The sequence below is a fragment of the Syngnathus scovelli genome, chromosome 4 (genome assembly GCF_024217435.2).
Source record: "Syngnathus scovelli strain Florida chromosome 4, RoL_Ssco_1.2, whole genome shotgun sequence".
Classification (NCBI taxonomy): Eukaryota; Metazoa; Chordata; class Actinopteri; order Syngnathiformes; family Syngnathidae; genus Syngnathus; species Syngnathus scovelli.
The window spans coordinates 14,729,000-14,746,146 of record NC_090850.1 but is presented as its reverse complement, the minus strand read 5'-3'; the positions used below and the strand labels follow the sequence as shown (position 1 = coordinate 14,746,146).

The following is a 17,147-nucleotide window of genomic DNA, read 5'->3' as shown; positions in this document are numbered from 1 at the left end:
GCCTTTTACTTGAGGAAAACACATTCAACCTCAATTTCAAGCTACTTTGCTCGAGTTGGACAACGCACACTTTTAAATGATTGTTTTTACCATCCAGTATATATTGGAAGAATATTGAATATGAGTTGGTGTTGCCCAAAACATCTGTTTATAACCAAAAGCGGCGAGAAAACAAACAGCTTTTGTAAAAAGGAACATGTCAAAGAGAACAACGACTTGACATAAGATCTTTTTTTTGCTTTTGTTTAACCCAGGATGATGCCTGGTGGGCTGGTGTCGTCTGGGGCCGATGTGGTTCTATTTGCTTATCAATCAGGGAGGGAGCCAGGATGTTTTCGCAACCGGGGCTAATGGGACAGCCTGTATGTACAAGTATCTACAGTATCTAAAATGATTTAAGTGGTGCAACAAAGATTTCTAACGTGGCTGCCTTCGTTAAACTGTGGCGGACTTCGGGACCAGGCCTCCCACTCAACAGGCCTGCACTTAGGGTTTATTTGTTACGATCATGTTGTCTTTATTGCTTTGATGACTCATCTCTAGTCTCTGTTTTGGCAACAGTCATGGAATAAAGATGTGTTCCTATCACAATAATTACAAATCTTGGCACGGTCTAAGTGGATTTAATGAAATTGGTAGGTTAATTACAAATGAATAGAAATTGTGACGAAGGGTAAAACCTGTGAGGTTGACACCTTGTTTCTTGCAGGCTGTCCTGGCTAACGAAATGGAACACATCCATTATTTATGTTACCGGTTACACGTGAGGTTTGTCTAAGAGAGTGCCGGTGAGTCATAATAGTGGAAAACACCTGTGATGATTGCTTAAACTATGTTAATCCAATTATTGATTTTCATATTTTGTTTGTGAACTATGTTCGTAAAATTATTGGTTTTTCATATTTTGTTGTTGAACTGGAAAGGATTTTACATGGGCACTAAAACGAAAATACGTTTGCCTAAAATATATTAGTAAGTTTGCTTGTAGTTCATGTTTTAAATATTATAAATGTTATTTGTATTTAATTCATCAATGGTGCCTGCGTACCTTTCGTGATACTCGTACAGCGTTTTTGTGACATGCAGGTGTTAACTCAAAGCACTATTCTGGTCTACTGAAAATGGTTTATTCAAATATTTTAAAAAAAACTTCAAAAAACCAAACACTTCTCCTTTAAAAAGCACAAAATATATTCTTGTTCACCTGACACAGCAACATTAACTACAGTGGAGGGCAGTTGTACAGCTCTGCACCACTTACAAGGGAAGTCAAAGTCTTACGAACATAAATGTCAGTGCAAACCAAATTGAGTATTCTTAGACAATAGACACACAATAAAGATCAACATGGAAAAAACAGTAGTGATTTAACATAAATAAAAATGTTCCAAATAAAGTAATACAATAAAACACATGTTAATAGAACTGTACTTCTCTACTTTGAAAAAGAAGTGGTATTCTGTTCACTTATGTATTATGGCGTGATGCCGTCAAAGTTATCCTGACAAAGTATAATTAACAATTCAACCGTATCAATAATTTGCGCTTCGCTGGATCTTTTTCAACAACATAGAAGTACAAGATGACACGGTTTTGACAACACATTCACTCCTAACTGTACAATAAATTAAATGACCAACACACAGCTACTGTGAACGAGGGGGAAAATCATAAATAAATTAGCATTCATCACTTTTTCATCTTGTCAATACAGTGCTAAAATGTCCCCCCCCCCCCCCCCCCCAAAGTCTTCTTTGTACGTTTGTTAAAGCCCTTGAAAAACGCAACAATATCTCCACTATTCAAGATGTTAGTGCAGGTTATGTTTTCAAATGGCTCTTTGGTAGGGACATAAGGCCTTTAGAATCTTTTAGTCTCACAGTTTAAAAAGCACAGTGCATTTTTGAAGGAGAACCTCGCAATTTACAGATTGTCTGTGCAGCACGACGCTGGTAACAACCGTCTCGATTCAATTCATCCGTTTTGCACCTGATTGCATATTTTTAGCTTAATTTACGTACAATAAGTTAAGACAAGGCAAGTTTAAATTTTGATTCCAGTTCAGTTCCAGTGCATTATGGCTTCAATTGAACACTGATTTGAAAATGGCTTAACTAACATCTCTTTGGCGCTGAGAGGTGAGTTCATGGATATTTCATAAACAGACAACTGACCTTATAGGACGCGTTTTACATTTATATACAGATTGGACTGGCACCATTGCGTCCACTTATGTTTCTGGTTACTAGATAACCTGCATTCACTGAATCTGTAATACACAAAACGTAAACACCATGCTAAACTTCTTATACACACACATAATAATGATTATTATTACACTTATTTACTGAATATTTTGTACAAAATGCTCTAATTTCCTCATGCCTAGGTTGCATCTCTTGAAATTGCATCATTTTTTTAGTGAGCCCCATTTGAAAACTCAATATTTGAGTTGGATGGAGAATCCACATTGCACACATCATGGCATGTTTTTAATATAAAATTTAGTAGCAGGCATCACTTTGGGAGACTTTAATAAGTCTTGTCATCTTTGTAAAATAGATTCCACAAATTTATGGATGTTTCAGTAATGTAGAGAAAGTACAAAATATTTGTAATTGAGTTTTTTGTATAAAATAAATGGAAACACGTGAAGGAGGTAAAATGATTTCATCCCGAGTTTTTGTTCACGTGTCACAAACAATAGGACATGGAACGTTTGCTGAAAATAAATGACCAGCATTTTGATTAGAGGGCTGCAGCAATTTTTCAGATCAGGTCGGCACTTAAACTGGACAACGCGGCTTGTGTCCAGTGTTTCATGTCAAAGTTGGAAAACAGCAAAAGATTTCAAAAGGCCCCGCATTCATCCCATCAGCCCGACAGTCGTGTGATCTTTGCTCTCGAGCCACTCGAGCCCACCAGAATGCGTGGCGTCGCTGGTGATTTGCTGAAACAGCGGCTGATTAGCCATCTCCTCCGGAGCGGCGCTTTGAAATTGCCCTTGCTGACGACCGGGGTCAAAGAGAAGGTTGGCATCCAGCGTATTCAGGTCATTGATGCTACCGGACAGGTCCGAAGTCATTCGAAGTTCACATGGAAAATCTGCCCCGCCTGCCGCTAACCCCGGAACCTGTTGCACCAGCTGATTGCCGGCGGCAAGGTTGCTGTCCGGTTGGACGCCTTTAAAAGTGTGGCTGAAACCCAACTGCTGTTGCCGTGTCGCCTGCTGCTGATGCTGCTGATGCTGCTGATGCTGCTGATGCTGCTGATGCTGCTGATGCTGCTGATGCTGCTGATGCTGCTGATGCTGCCCCTCAGAGGCCGACTGTGTTGCAGAGGAAAACATTTGTTCACTAGTGAGGTAATTGGGCCTTGGTGTGCCGGAGGAGTCAAGAGCGATCGGGCTGACATTCCCAGACTCGAGGATCTGAGTGAGATTCATCCGCGCCGTGTAGCTCGAAGGCATATTATTCATGCCCATACCTCGTGCGGTGTCGTGGTCCCCGTCCAGCTTACCCAGAAGGACGTCAGTGATATTCATGCCGCCGCATTGCTGGCCTGTCATCGGCGGAACTTCCGTCTGCATCATGATGTTGAGTGGCACGGAGCGACTCCTTTGAGCCACGCTGCTCACCCCGAGATTTCCCTGGTTGTTGGCAAAGATGTTTAACATCTCAGGCGTTACCGGTGAGTTAAACGGGGAGACGCACTGCTGGTGGATATTGTGAAGGCCACTGGCTGCTGTGCTCGCCACCAAGTTCCTCTGGTGTATGGCGGGGCTAACACTGCGACATCGAAAAGATCCACTCGCGGGAAGGTTGCTGCCTTTGTTATCCAGAGGAGCGGGCACGGCGAAGCCCTCCTGCTTGGTCGCGCCGGCCATGCTGGCTACCTGCTGCTGCACGGGGGATATTGGAGTCAACCGGCCAAAACGGCTGTCGTGGTGCCTTGCGTGGGGGACGGCGAAGGCGTGAGGCTTTTGAAAGTGGTCATCAATGAGGCCCTGATAGCTTGGTAAAATTCCCACGGCGTTGTTCGATTTATTTAGGCTCCCGTTGCCGCTGTAGCTATTATTCATCCAGTCCAGCCTGGTCTTGTCCGGGTGGGTGGCCGTTGGCCTCTGCATGGGCTTGACGGGGCTGCTGGAGACGGCGCCGCTGTCGTGGAAACTCGTAACGCTGGAGTTGATGGGTGTGAACGCAAAGGGATTCCTGCACTCCACAGGGCTGGGAGGCACAGTGCTGCTGCAGCTGGAGAGCGGAGTGCCGACCGGAGTGTGTCGACTGCTTCCCGGGGCACTGTCGACCGGCGTTATGGGGGTGATACGCGAGCGGGGGCTCTCTCTGGTCAAACCTTGAACACCCGTCATTTCCGACGTGGGCGTGGGTGTCGGTGTTTGGACTAGATTGCTGAGGCCGCTGCTGTTAGTGGCACGGTAAAAAGTATTCAATGTCTGATTGGCGGACATGGTGTTGTGCGTCATCACGGCCTGCTGCGCTTGCAGTGTGACGCTGTTTCCAAACTCTTGTTTATTCAGTTTCATCTGCTCTTCCATCTGGACCAGTTCTTCCACGATGCTGTCTTGAGTAACATCATCGTCAAAAGGGAAGTATTCGATTTCTGTCTGCATAGGGAGTTGGCTTGACGTGGAGGCTCGGTCCAAAAAATCCAGTGGTCCGGAAACGGCTTGAGCGTAGCTCTGCGGCTGAAGGTGTCGTAGACCTGCTGACGAATTTGAATTATCCGCTAAGGTATACGCGTCGGACATCAGGTGCTCCTCCGGTTGCTGCGTTATAGGGTGGCCAACACCGGTACAAGTTTCCATCACATTGAAAGTGTTTTTCCTCTGCATTGAGCTCTGTGTTTTGGCAACAGTGACAAAGCCGCTGGCTCTGGAAGAGGCATTGCCAATTGTATTGACTTGACCGGGCAGAAAAGAGCTCATTTTCATCATTTTCATCTCCATCTCCCGGGCGACTGGCGCACTCTCGGGTCTCCGACTGTCGTATCCAAGGCCAGCGGTGCCCTCTTCTGGGTGTGGGGACAGAAAAGCCCTCTTGACAGGAGAGGGGGCCGGACTGAGGCCCGAGCGCTTCCGGAAGCTCTTAGCTGCACAGATTCCTTCCCCAAATGAAGATGCTGGGTTGCTGTTGTATGTTGAGATAACTCGCATATTCGGACAGGAGGGAGCTAAATTCAGAGATCTCATATTAGTTGGCGTGTTGTTAACGACTGCTGCGGCGTTGGTTGTCACGGGGACATTTGCATCATATTTTGAGCTGGATGTGGTTTCCATAGTGTGGAAGCCTTTAGTTTGAGGTATTGGGACGCTAGCAGCCCTCTGCGCCATCGTGACACTGCTCACAATTTGTTTTTCTCTATTCATGTGTATCCCTTCGACCTCCATTTCGACATCAATATCATGGGCGTCAACCTGCGGGGCCAGAATGGGGAGGGCGGAGGTACTCCTCGTATTTTGATGGGATCTCAGGATGTCCTCTGACAGGCTGCAGCTACTGATACCTGCAGATGCCGGCCTCAAAGTGGTGTTCGTAAGGGAAGTGGTGGCATTGCCGCTGTGGGGTGCGAGTGAGATGGCTGTCATCTTGACCAGACTGACAGGACTAACATGACAAGTGGTCATCACAGTCTTGATGGGGTTGTTGCCAATGAGCATGGTGGAGGGCGAGCACAGAGCGATAGCATTGCTGGTCGCCGGCTTGGGAAGGATTTGAGGATAGCGTGGACGAGCTGAGCGTTCCCCGACTGGACTTGGGAGAATATTTACGGAGCTCTTGGCGCTTTGTTTCGGGGGCTGAACTGTCTGCGTCACCACTTGGAAGTTTATAGGCAGCAATTTGCTCTCCCCGGTCCCCACTGGACTGGCAGACATCAGCTGGCCGCTTTGTTGTGTCTGCGGACAAGGAAAGTCGATCAGTCAAATGCTATATTAGTACCATAGACAAACTTTATATTTTTTTCATAACTCATGTAATTAATCTGAGATGTTCTTGGAGAAAGTGGGACCTGGGAGTCTTCTGTTATTTATTTTCTTTATGTCTAAGTCAGTTAAATAGAAAACAAAGCGTGAATCCTCCATGTTTCTCACCGTGACGGGTCTTGGGACAGCAGCGACCACGATACCAATGGTCGGCTGAGCTGAAGGAGAGACTGGGCTACCACATTGGCCGCTGCCATCATCTGTCGTCTTGATTGGACCCTCTCCTGGTATGGGTGAGTGCAGCTTTTGTTCTTGTTGTTTCCTCTGGATCTTCCTCTGGAGCTGCTGCTTGGCGTCGACAGTTGGCGATGACAGAGTTGCCGTTTGAGGCTGGAAACTGTGTGCGTCAGCGGTCGGCACAAAAGCTGAGACTGCCTGCAGAGGCTTAACTTCTGAAATAAACAAATGAATACAAATTAAAATGTAAAATGAATAAGTCATTTTGTAAATAAATTGAGACACGATCACTATGTCTTACTGGTAATATTTTTTATCGCTACCGAATGACATTTCTGCACACCAGTAGTCCAACTTTGGCATACACGCACAACAACTACTTACTCCCAACGACAATAAAATTACAGCAGTACCAAGCTACTACCACTAGATGTCGCTGTAAGTGCGCAAGAAAGGCCAACCGGCTTCCCACCTGTTGCCGCGCCTGTCATAATGGTGAGAGCTGCCAGGGACTTGTTGCTGATGTAGTGGCTGTCCATCAGGAAGCGAGCCAGCTCTTCCACTGCCTCGAAAGGCCGTTTCAGCACCTTTTGAGCCCACTCGCACACCAAATCACAAGCCGCAAAGCGAACCTCCTCCTTCATACTGCCAAGGTAGCCCCCTGCTGAGTCCAGTCCATCGCACTGTGGCCAAAACACAATAAAATACATGCTTAAATTGGCAATCTCTCAATCTAAGACGAGTGAGAAGTTCATCCAAACACAAAGATTAATTCTGAAAATAAGAAAGAAAGATGCAAATGTGCTCACTCCTTCTCCAGTTTTCTGTAGCTCCAGACTTGGTAAACACGGAAAGTGGACAAAAGGCCTTTTCCTCAGTCCACTATAGCAATATGTAAGGCAGTGTTAAGATAAATGTGTCAGATTGCAACAGATTTTATTAAGCGTTTCTTGGACTGTAAATACGTAATGGAAACTGTGTGTTACCACATCCCCCAAAAAACATGAAATGAGGTTTACTTTAAGCTCCCTGGGTGAAGGACGGTCAACTAGCCAATAACAAAAGTTTCACGCGTCATGAAGGTCAAGATCTATGGTCAAGATCACAGCAAATTCCCCCCAGCACTTGTGTATTATGCCCCTGCTTCGAAGGGGGAATTTATTTCATTTCACGTCTATATTTAGAGAGCTTATGAACTGTAAGAGCAGATGGCCGGTGAGTAGAGACAGGCGGTTACAGTCCATTCCAGGGAAGGATATTTTGATTTTCCTCTCATGCCAAGTCGACGCGCCTTCATGTTGGGGAAGACATTTTTCATCATTTTGCCAAAGTCTGCAGCACTCAGTGGATGGTAGTTGAGATTGTCACAGAAGCTTCTGCAGAAAACAACAACAGAAATTGGAAGTTTGATTCATTAGGACTCGTCCATTCAAACAGTGAAAAAAAAATCCCCAAAAAACATCACTTTATAATTGACAGGATTCGATTACAGCATATTTAGATATCGACCATGGGGTTGCTTACTGCAATTTGTGACTACCGTTTCTCACTCACATGATGGACTGCAAAAGATGCACACTGCCGCAATATTAAGGCCGAAACGATTAATTGAATAAATGGAATTACAAAAAAGTTACATTTGCAGTGGTCACAATGTGTTACGAGGAACAAAAAAAAAAAAAACGCATCCAAATTTTCCATAATGCGTAATCAGCATTATACATTAGTACAAAAAATTATCTCAGAATCTGCAAAATGGGGAACCGCCATACAGTGAGGAATGTATTATGAAACTGAAATGAATTAGGACTAAAATCGGCTTCTATGTTCAGGAGTGGCGCACATTGTGATCCCTTGGAGCCTTTTCACCTGTCCACCCCAAAGGCGCCAAAATATCTGTGGGTGGGGCCGAATTTAGTCGACTTCGAAAGACAGTTACATAAGTGTGCCAAAGCGTTTCAATGGCCGTCTCAGACTTTCCATTCTAATATTACCAGCACATGCTGCTCTATGATTCTCAGGCCCGCAGCGTCTATTTATAATGAGGCTTCAGTCAACAGCAATTTGGTTTGGTTGTCATGAAGCAGCAATAACGCTTTTTATTGACAGTACTCACTTGTATTCGTCATAAACTTCCTGTTTGGGGAGCGAGGTCTCAGGGTATTCCTCTAGATGATTGTGGATCCAATTGAACGCATGCATCTGCTGCGTGCGGCTGGATGACACGGCGCTCTGATCACTGACAAAATACATTTCCGTTCAATTTAACATCTAATTGAACTCGTTACCAAAAATAATCTTACGCTTTACCTTTTCTCGACGCTGGCGCTGCTGATGGGGCCTGAAGGCAACTTAAGGTACAAGTAGAGTTTTTCAATGTCTGTGAACTTCTCAACATCTTGCTATGGAAGTAGAAGAAGAAGAAAGGAAACATGTTGTTATTTTTTAAGAAAACACACAAAGACACTAACACACTAACCCCTCCCTGGAAGGAGGCATCCAGTTATATAAAAAAGAATGCATATCTAGATGGATTTTTAATTGATTGAATCTAATTCACGTCTACTCCATTAAATCTGAAGTAAGATGATTTAATAACCACACACATGTCTGTCTATGACGGACATGCCTTGATTAGCATTAACATTAGCGCAACAAAGCCAACATGCAACCTTACGCACGACCTCTGGGACTGTTGATGACAGGCTTTGTTTAATTCATGCTCTTCCCACTCACACATACAAATCAGTATCATGGAAATAAAGACAAAAAGGCAAAGTTCTCCAACATACTAAAGAGAGTTTCACCAAATGGTACATTTTTGTTAAAAAAAAAAAAAAGAAGAATGAAAATTAAGCTTAAAAGGGGCCCTTCCTTTTCTGCATGTTTGGAACACAGAAGCATGGTGGTCATTCATCATGCTCAGCTTTGGCTCACTTGTCCTTGACGTTGCCTCCTCAGCAGAGACTGGCACTGTGTACTAATGATGCTCAAGGATAAAGGGACAAGCGAGGATGCTGAGATGCCTGCTAAATGTTCTTTTTGCTGTGGCCAACATGGAAGGACCATGAATAGAATTGCTGTTCTCACATTTGGACTCAAAAGCCCTGGCTAATAGGAAAATAGTAACTGGTGCCAAGGAAATACGCTCAACTGAGAGAATAGCATCTTTGTATTGTTTGTTAGCTTGAAGCAAAATCGACTGCTACGCACGCAAGTATTGTCACATTATCGGTCTGCATGAGTTGCAGTACCGTTTGTGTTTCAAATATCTGTTGCTTAAAGGATTCGAACGCTGATGCTATTTGTTAGCCTGACTATTGTCTTTTGCATTGTTAAGAACACTCACTGAAATGCAATAAACGTATCTAAGAGCTGTGTCCAAAGACTTTTGTCCAAAACCCAGAAAGGGGCCAATGGGGTCAAATGAAATCAAATCTGTAGCTCAGGATGCCCCACTGAATGCAGAGTGCGCAAATACACATCCGCAGTGCCAACATGTGCTCCCCACTCAGACATTTCTCTACTTTGACTTCTAAGAATAACCCCATCCAGTTCACCTTTTTTTTAATTCCCCTCCCTGTTATTATGATTGTTGTTGTTGTTGTTGTTAGGGAACCACAAGTTTCCAGGGGCAGCAGGCAGCCAAAATGTCACGATAATCAAGGGGTTGGACATACTGGAGCTTGATTCTCTATGTCTACATTTACTCACAGGGGATCTTAGGAGCTAATGCAGTGGAAGTGATGCAATTTGGAGTTAAACACACATTTTTTTTGGAAAACCATGCCTCAGAAGTAAAAAAAGGAAGACAGTCAGCCTGTCTATGGCATTTTGCTTTCTTTGCTAGCATTCACCTCAACAGAACCAAAGCTATGTGGCTGTTTTAAATACATAACATTTTGTTTCATGTTTAAATTGACAATTATCTTCAACTTGGAGCGGCACTAAACAGTTTGTTTCCAAAGAATTGTTGCTAACTCGCTACATCCAAAGTCACACATTGCGTCATCGTTATTTTGATTGTGGTGATGTCGGCGGTCATCTGAAATTGTATTTGAAAATAATACAATTAACAAACCAAAAGAATACTCACCAGAATGGTGTCCACTTTTGATTGAACCGTTTTACTGAAAAGAAGAGATAATAGTATCAATTAGTATGCTCGTGGGCCGCCGCTATGTAACATGAGCAGCGCTGGTGCATTTATTTATAAAGTGGAGGAATGTCTGGCATGAGTTGACCCTCCCTTCAGCATCTCTCAGGTCATGTAGCCCACCACCACGGACATATGCTGTCACATGTAAAAAGACATTGTCTCGTCGCCTGTTCCAATCCCAACCTTGAGCTGCAATATTTTCGGATATTAAATTTTGTGTTCAAACTTTGTAAAAGATGAACGAGTCTCAACGAAAAGTTTAGATATTAAAGTTACACTATAGCTGTAGCACTCTTGAATGTCCAATCAGAGCGTCTTTTGAATGAATGATGGCAGTTTATTTCATCTACACACCTCTGTCTTTTGAGAACTTTATTTGGGGTAAATCAGAGGCACTTTTACGATGGTATTTCATTTCAACCGACAGATCTGTATCACAATAGTGGTGTAAAAAGTTTTGAAATTATTTATGTTTGTCTCATTTTCTTAATTACGACAACCTTGCATTTGATTAGGGGTGTGTAGACTTTTTATATTCAATGTACATTTTTGGAGTGTGGGTATCCAGAGCAGAGGCAGGAGCAATGGAAGACCAGGTTTAATTCCTAATCTGCAGACAGGTCATTTTGTTGTTGACAGCAAGACAGAAGGTATAGGCGAGTCACATTTAAGGACACCGGCTCGGCCTGGGTCAGCACGGAGGCCTTAAGCCGTGCAGAGAACACTTCATTTTAATTCGCTGTTACCGGGCTGTGTGGCCGGGGATCTCATTAGCTTGTTTTCAGGACACATTTAGCAGGCACGCTGGATTAGACCTGAGATGTGTTTCTTTCGACCGACATATTAGAAACAAACTTGTACTTGTAGAAATTAAACGGATCCATGAAATCCCAGTACCACGATTTCCTCACAGCCATCACCTACTCAGAGTGAGCTGGGGTAGGCTCCGACAGGAGATACATGAACATCCTTTTTGTGCAGCACTTGTTAATGTTTTTTCTTCATCAGGAATACACAGTACATCTGTATTTTACACTGTAGCACATTCGTATTTGTCCTTTATCTCAATGTATCAACATAAATTCAAATGCGAAAGGAGGCTTGTAGCTACAGAGATCTGCAATCTAGAGGCAAAGCATTGTAAAAACAATTTTCAGTAGGGCTGTGCAATTAATGGAAATTCAATTAAAATGATTACACTTCAGGATTACAAAATTGGCATAATAGTAAAAAATCAATTATTAATATGCATTAATATCCAATGCACTGAGAATTCAAACAAGGAAACCATACTTGAATATATTCATTTGCACCTTTTTTATATTTTAATATACTCATTTTATAAATTTTGTATGGTCCAAAAAGACCTCACATAATTACAGTGTTTCAAAGAGATGTGTCTTAATATTTTTTTACATTGAAACATTTTGCACCAAAAAATCATTTGAATAAACGTGATTTCATCAGCTGATAAAGACGCGTCACTATCACATCTGTGACACTCTGATGAAGGCGGAAGAAACCGCCGAAACATGTCAGGTAATGAACCTAAAACAATTTGTTTGATATAAAAGAAACCAGTGAAGTGATTTCAATTATTACCCAAATAATCATGATTCGTATTTTTTTCATAATCAAGCAGCCCTAACTTTCAGTATACTATGTAAACTACAATCAAAATAACACTCTAGTTTTGCGAATGTCATGTGACCAAATCCAGGAAACAGGTGAGCCGTGATGTTCGCAGACTATTTTAAAGGGAAAAACTGACTTGACTTTACTGGCGTTTTAGTTTGTGTTCAATTAATCCTTTAAATTAATTTTTAAATTAATTTTGGACGGGACAGGAACTGAGATGAGACCTGCTGTTTTTAACAAAAATCCACCTTCCCGAAAAAAGGTTTATACAGTTCTGTAAATAGTAAATAGAACCTAGAGATGCCACAAGATGGTGATAAAAATACAGCACAGCATATGACTTATTCTACTGAAAAGCAGAAATCTTGTCATGTTGTTAATTTTATGCTGTTAATCAGTGACACAATACAAATGGACCTGGACCCCGTTTTAGTTGCCTAACCTCAGTTTGGAAACCATGCAATTAATATTTGATCATCTCTCTTTATGCCAGCAACAATTAGTGACAGGAAGAACAAATACAGGATATTCTAGTAGAATCTACATGGTAGAAGGTACAACTTTTAAAGTAAGCACTTTTTGTTTGGCGTGGGTCGTGAGATTTTTCTCATACATATATAGGTTGGCAAATCCAAACAAGCAAGCATGGGCGCCCCTCACCAGATGGAGTTCTTGATCCGGAGCTGTAGCGCCCCGGCCTCGGCGCTCTGCAGCCCGGAGAGGAGACCAGGCTGGAAGCTGCCCGCCCCTCGGTCTGCATGCTGCTGATGCTGCTGCTGCTGCTGCTGCTGCTGGGGGTCCTCCTCGGCCATCGCAGGAGTCCCTGGCTGGTGCCGCGGTACACCGGACGAGGAGGCGTGGACGGGGCGACTCGCCCTGGCGGGCTGGCGGCTTAAACAAGAGTAGGAGGTCGCCGAGCTAAGCGGTCATCGTCATCATCATCATCAGCGCGCCGTGTTGTTTTTGTCGTCGTCTGCCAGCAGGCGTCCGACATCTCGCCCCTCCAGCCCACCGCACTTTGCAGTCTTCATGAGAATTCAGCGTCAAACACTCACTCGCTTCTGCGCGGATAGAATACGTAAATGTCCAAGTAGTGCGCGCAGACGTGTGAGGAACAACAAGCAAGTCCCTCCGGTGCCTCTCACCGAACCTTACGGGAGTTGTGGAAGACTGCATGTGCATGTGCGCCGCGTAGTAGCTGTCACCCACGCGCATGCGTAGTAACGGCCACAGTAATAAAAACAAGACGTAAGCACAACGTAATGATGCCACTTAGAGTATTATGCAGCAAGGGTGGACACACTTGAAGCACATTCTAACCAGTTTTTTTTTTTAAAGCACATTCGTGTGTGTACTATAGTCAATTATTAACTCCAATGTTTTCTTCCTCATATATATATATACACTAATACATGAAATATTGTATTGTAAAAGCGATTTTTCTATTTAGTGTAAGTGCAAAGTGAATGCAATGAAACAAAATGGATGGGGCAGTACGAGTATAGCACTAGTAGAAGTAGCGCTAGTAACAAATAATTCGTCAGCAAGTTGATTTTATGTGTGACGCATATAACAACCACGTGATAAGGGCAGTCCAATGACGATATACACGATTAAATCGTTTGTTTTTCTTGATTATCGTTTGTGTTATTTGTTATTTTAAGTCGCTTTAGACGGAAAAGCCACTCAACTAATTTCTAATTCGGCTTCCGTAGTTTAGTGACCGTTGTGGTAGTTGCTAGGCGACTAGGATTGTATGTACTTTTTGGAAACGCCGCGTCTAGTCACCCTGGTAAGCCATTACATGGGGGAAAAAACAATATATCGATAATACAAAACAATTTTCGTGTGGCGCTAGAGGAGGTTTGTCTTGATCCAATGGGGGGAAAAAAGCTAAAATGCCAGCTTCACTTAAAATTATTCCAACACCAGCTCTTGGCTTCTTTGTAGTACACGATACAAAATGTCATTAAACTTACGTTTTTTACTGACATTTAGGAACTTGTTTAGAAAAAACGCTTAATGTGTCCAAATACTCTTGAGACAGTTTACATTTTGTTTGGCTTCACAAAATGCATAAAAAAAAAGACAAGATTACTATTTGAGTCACATTGAAACATTGTGGAAATTTTCACCCACAGGAAAAGAATAAGGCCACCAAAGATGCCTGCGAGTGACCTTTTAGCGAAGGAGGAGAAATACAAGTAAGGCCATTCTCTTTCATTATTTGAATTAGAGCTGCAACGAATGATTATTTTAATGATAAATTGATATTTAATGATGAATCAGGTGGGAAAAAAGTAGCTTTAATTCCCATCCCGATATTTGAAAACAATTCAAATTGACAGTCCAGACAATAAATAAACATGAGTTAAGATTTTGTTTCTCGTCAGGTTCTTAACATGGCAGAAATATTGGTCATTGTGTCCAACATAAAAGCAGATGTTTGCAAATTGTATTTTTTGATTCAACCATAACTCTAACACATAAGTCTGCTTTCATAAAGGACTATATTGATATAAATCTAAGAATATTTTGAGGTGAGAGGCTTAAATTTGGAGAGTTGTAAATGAAACAAGATACCAAAATAATCTCACAATTGTCAGAAATAATTATCAATTAATTTGGTAAATGATTAGTTGTCGATTCATTGTCGCAGTACCTCAAATTAGAAAATTAATGTTAATATATTTTACAGACAAACATTTACTTATATTAGCCCTTCTTTTGTTATCAAGGATGACTATAAAGTCACGTCTTAGTATTCTGTCATTTTCACTGCTTATTTTCTTCAGGCTGCTAAATGCAAAACTGGAGGCCAAAGCGGCAAATCTGGTAATGCAAGCAGATCAACTAAAAGTGAGTTTGTACACAAATGTGAAAAAAAAAAAAAGATGCTTATTAGTGTACTGTCACCTCCATATTGCTTTTTTATTTTTATTTTATTCTTAGAAAGAACGAGAAGATTTTCTGTCAAAGTCTTCAAGTGCGCTCCCACTCAAGGATTTGGAGGAGGAAAAAGCATCAAGGTGACCATCTTGCTGACGAGCGAGTTTGTCTTGCTTTCTGTTCCTTGCGTGGGTTCTCTAAAGCTTTCCACATTCCAAAAAACATCCACATTAGGTTAATTGAAAACTAAATAGTTGTTTGGTGTAAATGTGAGTGAATAATCGTTTATCTATCTATACGTGGTCTATGGTAGAGTGGCAACCAGTACACAGTCTTGCCTGCCTCTCACCCAAAGTCAGCAATAAAAAATAGATTTATTGCCAATTTCACTGATGTCTCTTTCCATTCTCTTTCAGTAACACCAAAGATGGAGAAACGCCTGTGCCGAAACCTCGTAAGGTACCAAAAGAAGTTTTAATAAAGCATCTTAAAGTCCAAGTAATAATCCAACACACTAGTAGTAGAAACAGACTGCTGTCTGGACCATTAACTGGATCTCACAATTAGGTAATAAATGCTCAAACAGCAGTCCATCTACCATCATAGCAATCTCCAAATGGCAGTTATCACTTCCTCCAAAGTGAAGGTATAACAATTCATTTTACGACCTGTTCCTAGGTGGAGCCCAAAAAGTCACAAAAGTCAGAAGCACAAGAGCGTCATTCGAACCCTGCGTGAGTTACAAAATGGATGGAATGGCGACAAAAGCAATAATGATGAAAATGGTTTTATATCGACTTTTAGAGTTTGCGGGAACGCTTTAGGAGCGGCGGGAGATTCGGCCGAGTCTTTTGTGGCAATGACGATACAAAATGTGGAGGAGAGGATGAACCGCTCGGTTCCTCATGACAACGTCTTCGGTGACGGAGACAATGAAGGGACGGGTACGTGTCTTCCTTTCTCCATCCTTACAATAACTAATACACAACATGGAATCTCACCAAAAGTGAGGAGATCCCATTATATTTTGATTTTCATCATTTTTCCCCCCATGCCAAATATATTTGAAGTGGCTACGATCTGTGCCCTCGGTTTGACTCTTTTATTTATTTTCAGGTGTTTCATGTGCACAAGTCCATGCCCTGATGGCCAACATTGCGATGATGCAAGAAGAAATTGATCATCTTCTGAGTGACAGAAAAAAGAAGGTACAGAGCAGTTCAACAAAATGTTTGGGCCACCTCTCACCAGTAGGGGGCGACATTGTCACTGTGGCCGGGTCAGGATGATGAAAACGTCAAGCTGAACGTCAAAGTTAAGCAGCTAGAGGAGGAACGGACCAAGCTCCAGAGGACCGTCAACATCCAACAGACAAAGATGGACAAGCTCAAAGCGTCGGAGAGCGAGGCCGCCGTCAAATGTGACAGCCTGCAGCTGCAAGTGTCCGCTTTGCACAAGGTAAGAGAAGGTCTTGAGACCATTTTCCCACTGATGGGCGCAAACAGGAAAATGGAAGAAGAGGCTAGTACAACTCATTTACTGTAACAACTGTTTGTTGTTGTCGACTGGACCACCTCAGACAATGCATTTTTACCGACAGGAAATGGAGAAGCTGAACAAATCCAGCAAGCAAGGAACGTCCGCCCACAACACTGTTGAGATTCGTCTGACCAGAGCTCTAGATGAGGTGGAGCGCCTAAAGTCAGAACTCAACAAAACCAAACAGATGAACAAGGCAAGAGGGATAATTATTCAAAGGCTGAATCTTAAGGGGAAACTCTTCAGCGTGCGTTTGGATGAATGAAAATACTTTCGGAGCAAGGTTCGTCGTTGTCACCTTTTGCATCAATCCAGGACAAGACCAGTGAGGAACAGCAGACTCGAGAAAATCTACTGACAGAAAACAAACTGCTAAAAAAGCAGAAAGGGGAGCTTATTGTCGGGTTAAAGAAGCAGCTCAAGCTAATCGACGTTCTTAAAAGACAAAAGGTGCCCGCTCACTACTCTCTAACTAGAAAACAATCCACTTGTGTGCTAACGTTCATGTCTTTCTGTGCAGATGCATCTTGAGGCCGCCAAGTTGCTTTCTTTCACTGAGGACGAGTTCATGAAGGCCCTCGACTGGGGCGAAACATAAATATGATTAGCAAAAAATCTGGTTGAATTTTGCAAATGTATTCTTAACATCCTTTCTCAACACAATGTCATTTTGGGACATAGTGAATGACAAAATAAAAAATACGACTTAACATTAAAACCACTGATGTCAACCCCTTCACT

The 17,147-nt window shown here is 42.6% G+C and overlaps 2 protein-coding genes and 1 long non-coding RNA gene across 6 annotated transcripts; 2 read left to right on the top strand and 1 right to left on the bottom strand.

Annotated features, from left to right (window-relative positions):
- The first annotated feature begins 32 nt into the window (after positions 1–32).
- LOC137840209 (uncharacterized) lies at positions 33–1,412 on the top strand. The gene is made up of 2 exons (XR_011086712.1): positions 33–635; positions 710–1,412. It is a non-coding gene; the product is annotated as an uncharacterized lncRNA (long non-coding RNA).
- Positions 1,114–12,790, bottom strand: LOC125966759 (DNA-binding protein RFX7). The gene is made up of 9 exons (XM_049717174.1): positions 12,639–12,790; positions 10,278–10,311; positions 8,492–8,583; positions 8,298–8,420; positions 7,441–7,557; positions 6,991–7,075; positions 6,654–6,864; positions 6,113–6,396; positions 1,114–5,917 (listed from the first exon to the last, which is right to left on the bottom strand). The coding sequence occupies exons 1-9, from the start codon at positions 12,788–12,790 to the stop codon at positions 2,867–2,869; spliced, it is 4,149 nt and encodes a 1,382-aa protein (XP_049573131.1). The 3' UTR covers positions 1,114–2,866.
- On the top strand, positions 6,102–17,145 carry tex9 (testis expressed 9). Of its 4 annotated transcripts, none has more exons than XM_049717182.2 (12): positions 6,102–6,237; positions 14,120–14,182; positions 14,774–14,837; positions 14,931–15,007; positions 15,284–15,326; positions 15,546–15,601; positions 15,672–15,811; positions 15,984–16,075; positions 16,152–16,325; positions 16,468–16,602; positions 16,722–16,856; positions 16,927–17,145. In XM_049717182.2, exons 2-12 carry the CDS (start codon positions 14,142–14,144, stop codon positions 17,002–17,004), a joined length of 1,035 nt encoding a protein of 344 aa, XP_049573139.1. In that variant the 5' UTR covers positions 6,102–6,237; positions 14,120–14,141; the 3' UTR covers positions 17,005–17,145. The 4 variants fall into 4 exon arrangements, with proteins under 4 accessions (XP_049573139.1, XP_049573141.1, XP_049573140.1 ...); XM_049717184.1 differs by lacking the exon at positions 6,102–6,237 and adding an exon at positions 12,786–12,880; XM_049717183.2 differs by lacking the exon at positions 6,102–6,237 and adding an exon at positions 12,973–13,112.
- Positions 17,146–17,147: the final 2 nt, after the last annotated feature.

Excerpts from the sequence above, each read along its gene's own strand:
- LOC125966759 (XM_049717174.1), bottom strand. The coding sequence starts at position 12,790 with ATGGCCGAGGAGGACCCCCAGCAGCAGCAGCAGCAGCAGCAGCATCAG. Across the intron at positions 7,558-8,297 it reads GAAGTTTATGACGAATACAA|AAGCTTCTGTGACAATCTCA; the intron begins GTGAGTACTGTC and ends TGTTTTCTGCAG. Across the intron at positions 6,865-6,990 it reads TACAGAAAACTGGAGAAGGA|TGCGATGGACTGGACTCAGC; the intron begins GTGAGCACATTT and ends TTTTGGCCACAG.
- tex9 (XM_049717182.2), top strand. The coding sequence starts at position 14,142 with ATGCCTGCGAGTGACCTTTTAGCGAAGGAGGAGAAATACAA. Across the intron at positions 15,602-15,671 it reads GAGCGTCATTCGAACCCTGC|AGTTTGCGGGAACGCTTTAG; the intron begins GTGAGTTACAAA and ends ATCGACTTTTAG. Across the intron at positions 16,603-16,721 it reads AAACCAAACAGATGAACAAG|GACAAGACCAGTGAGGAACA; the intron begins GCAAGAGGGATA and ends GCATCAATCCAG.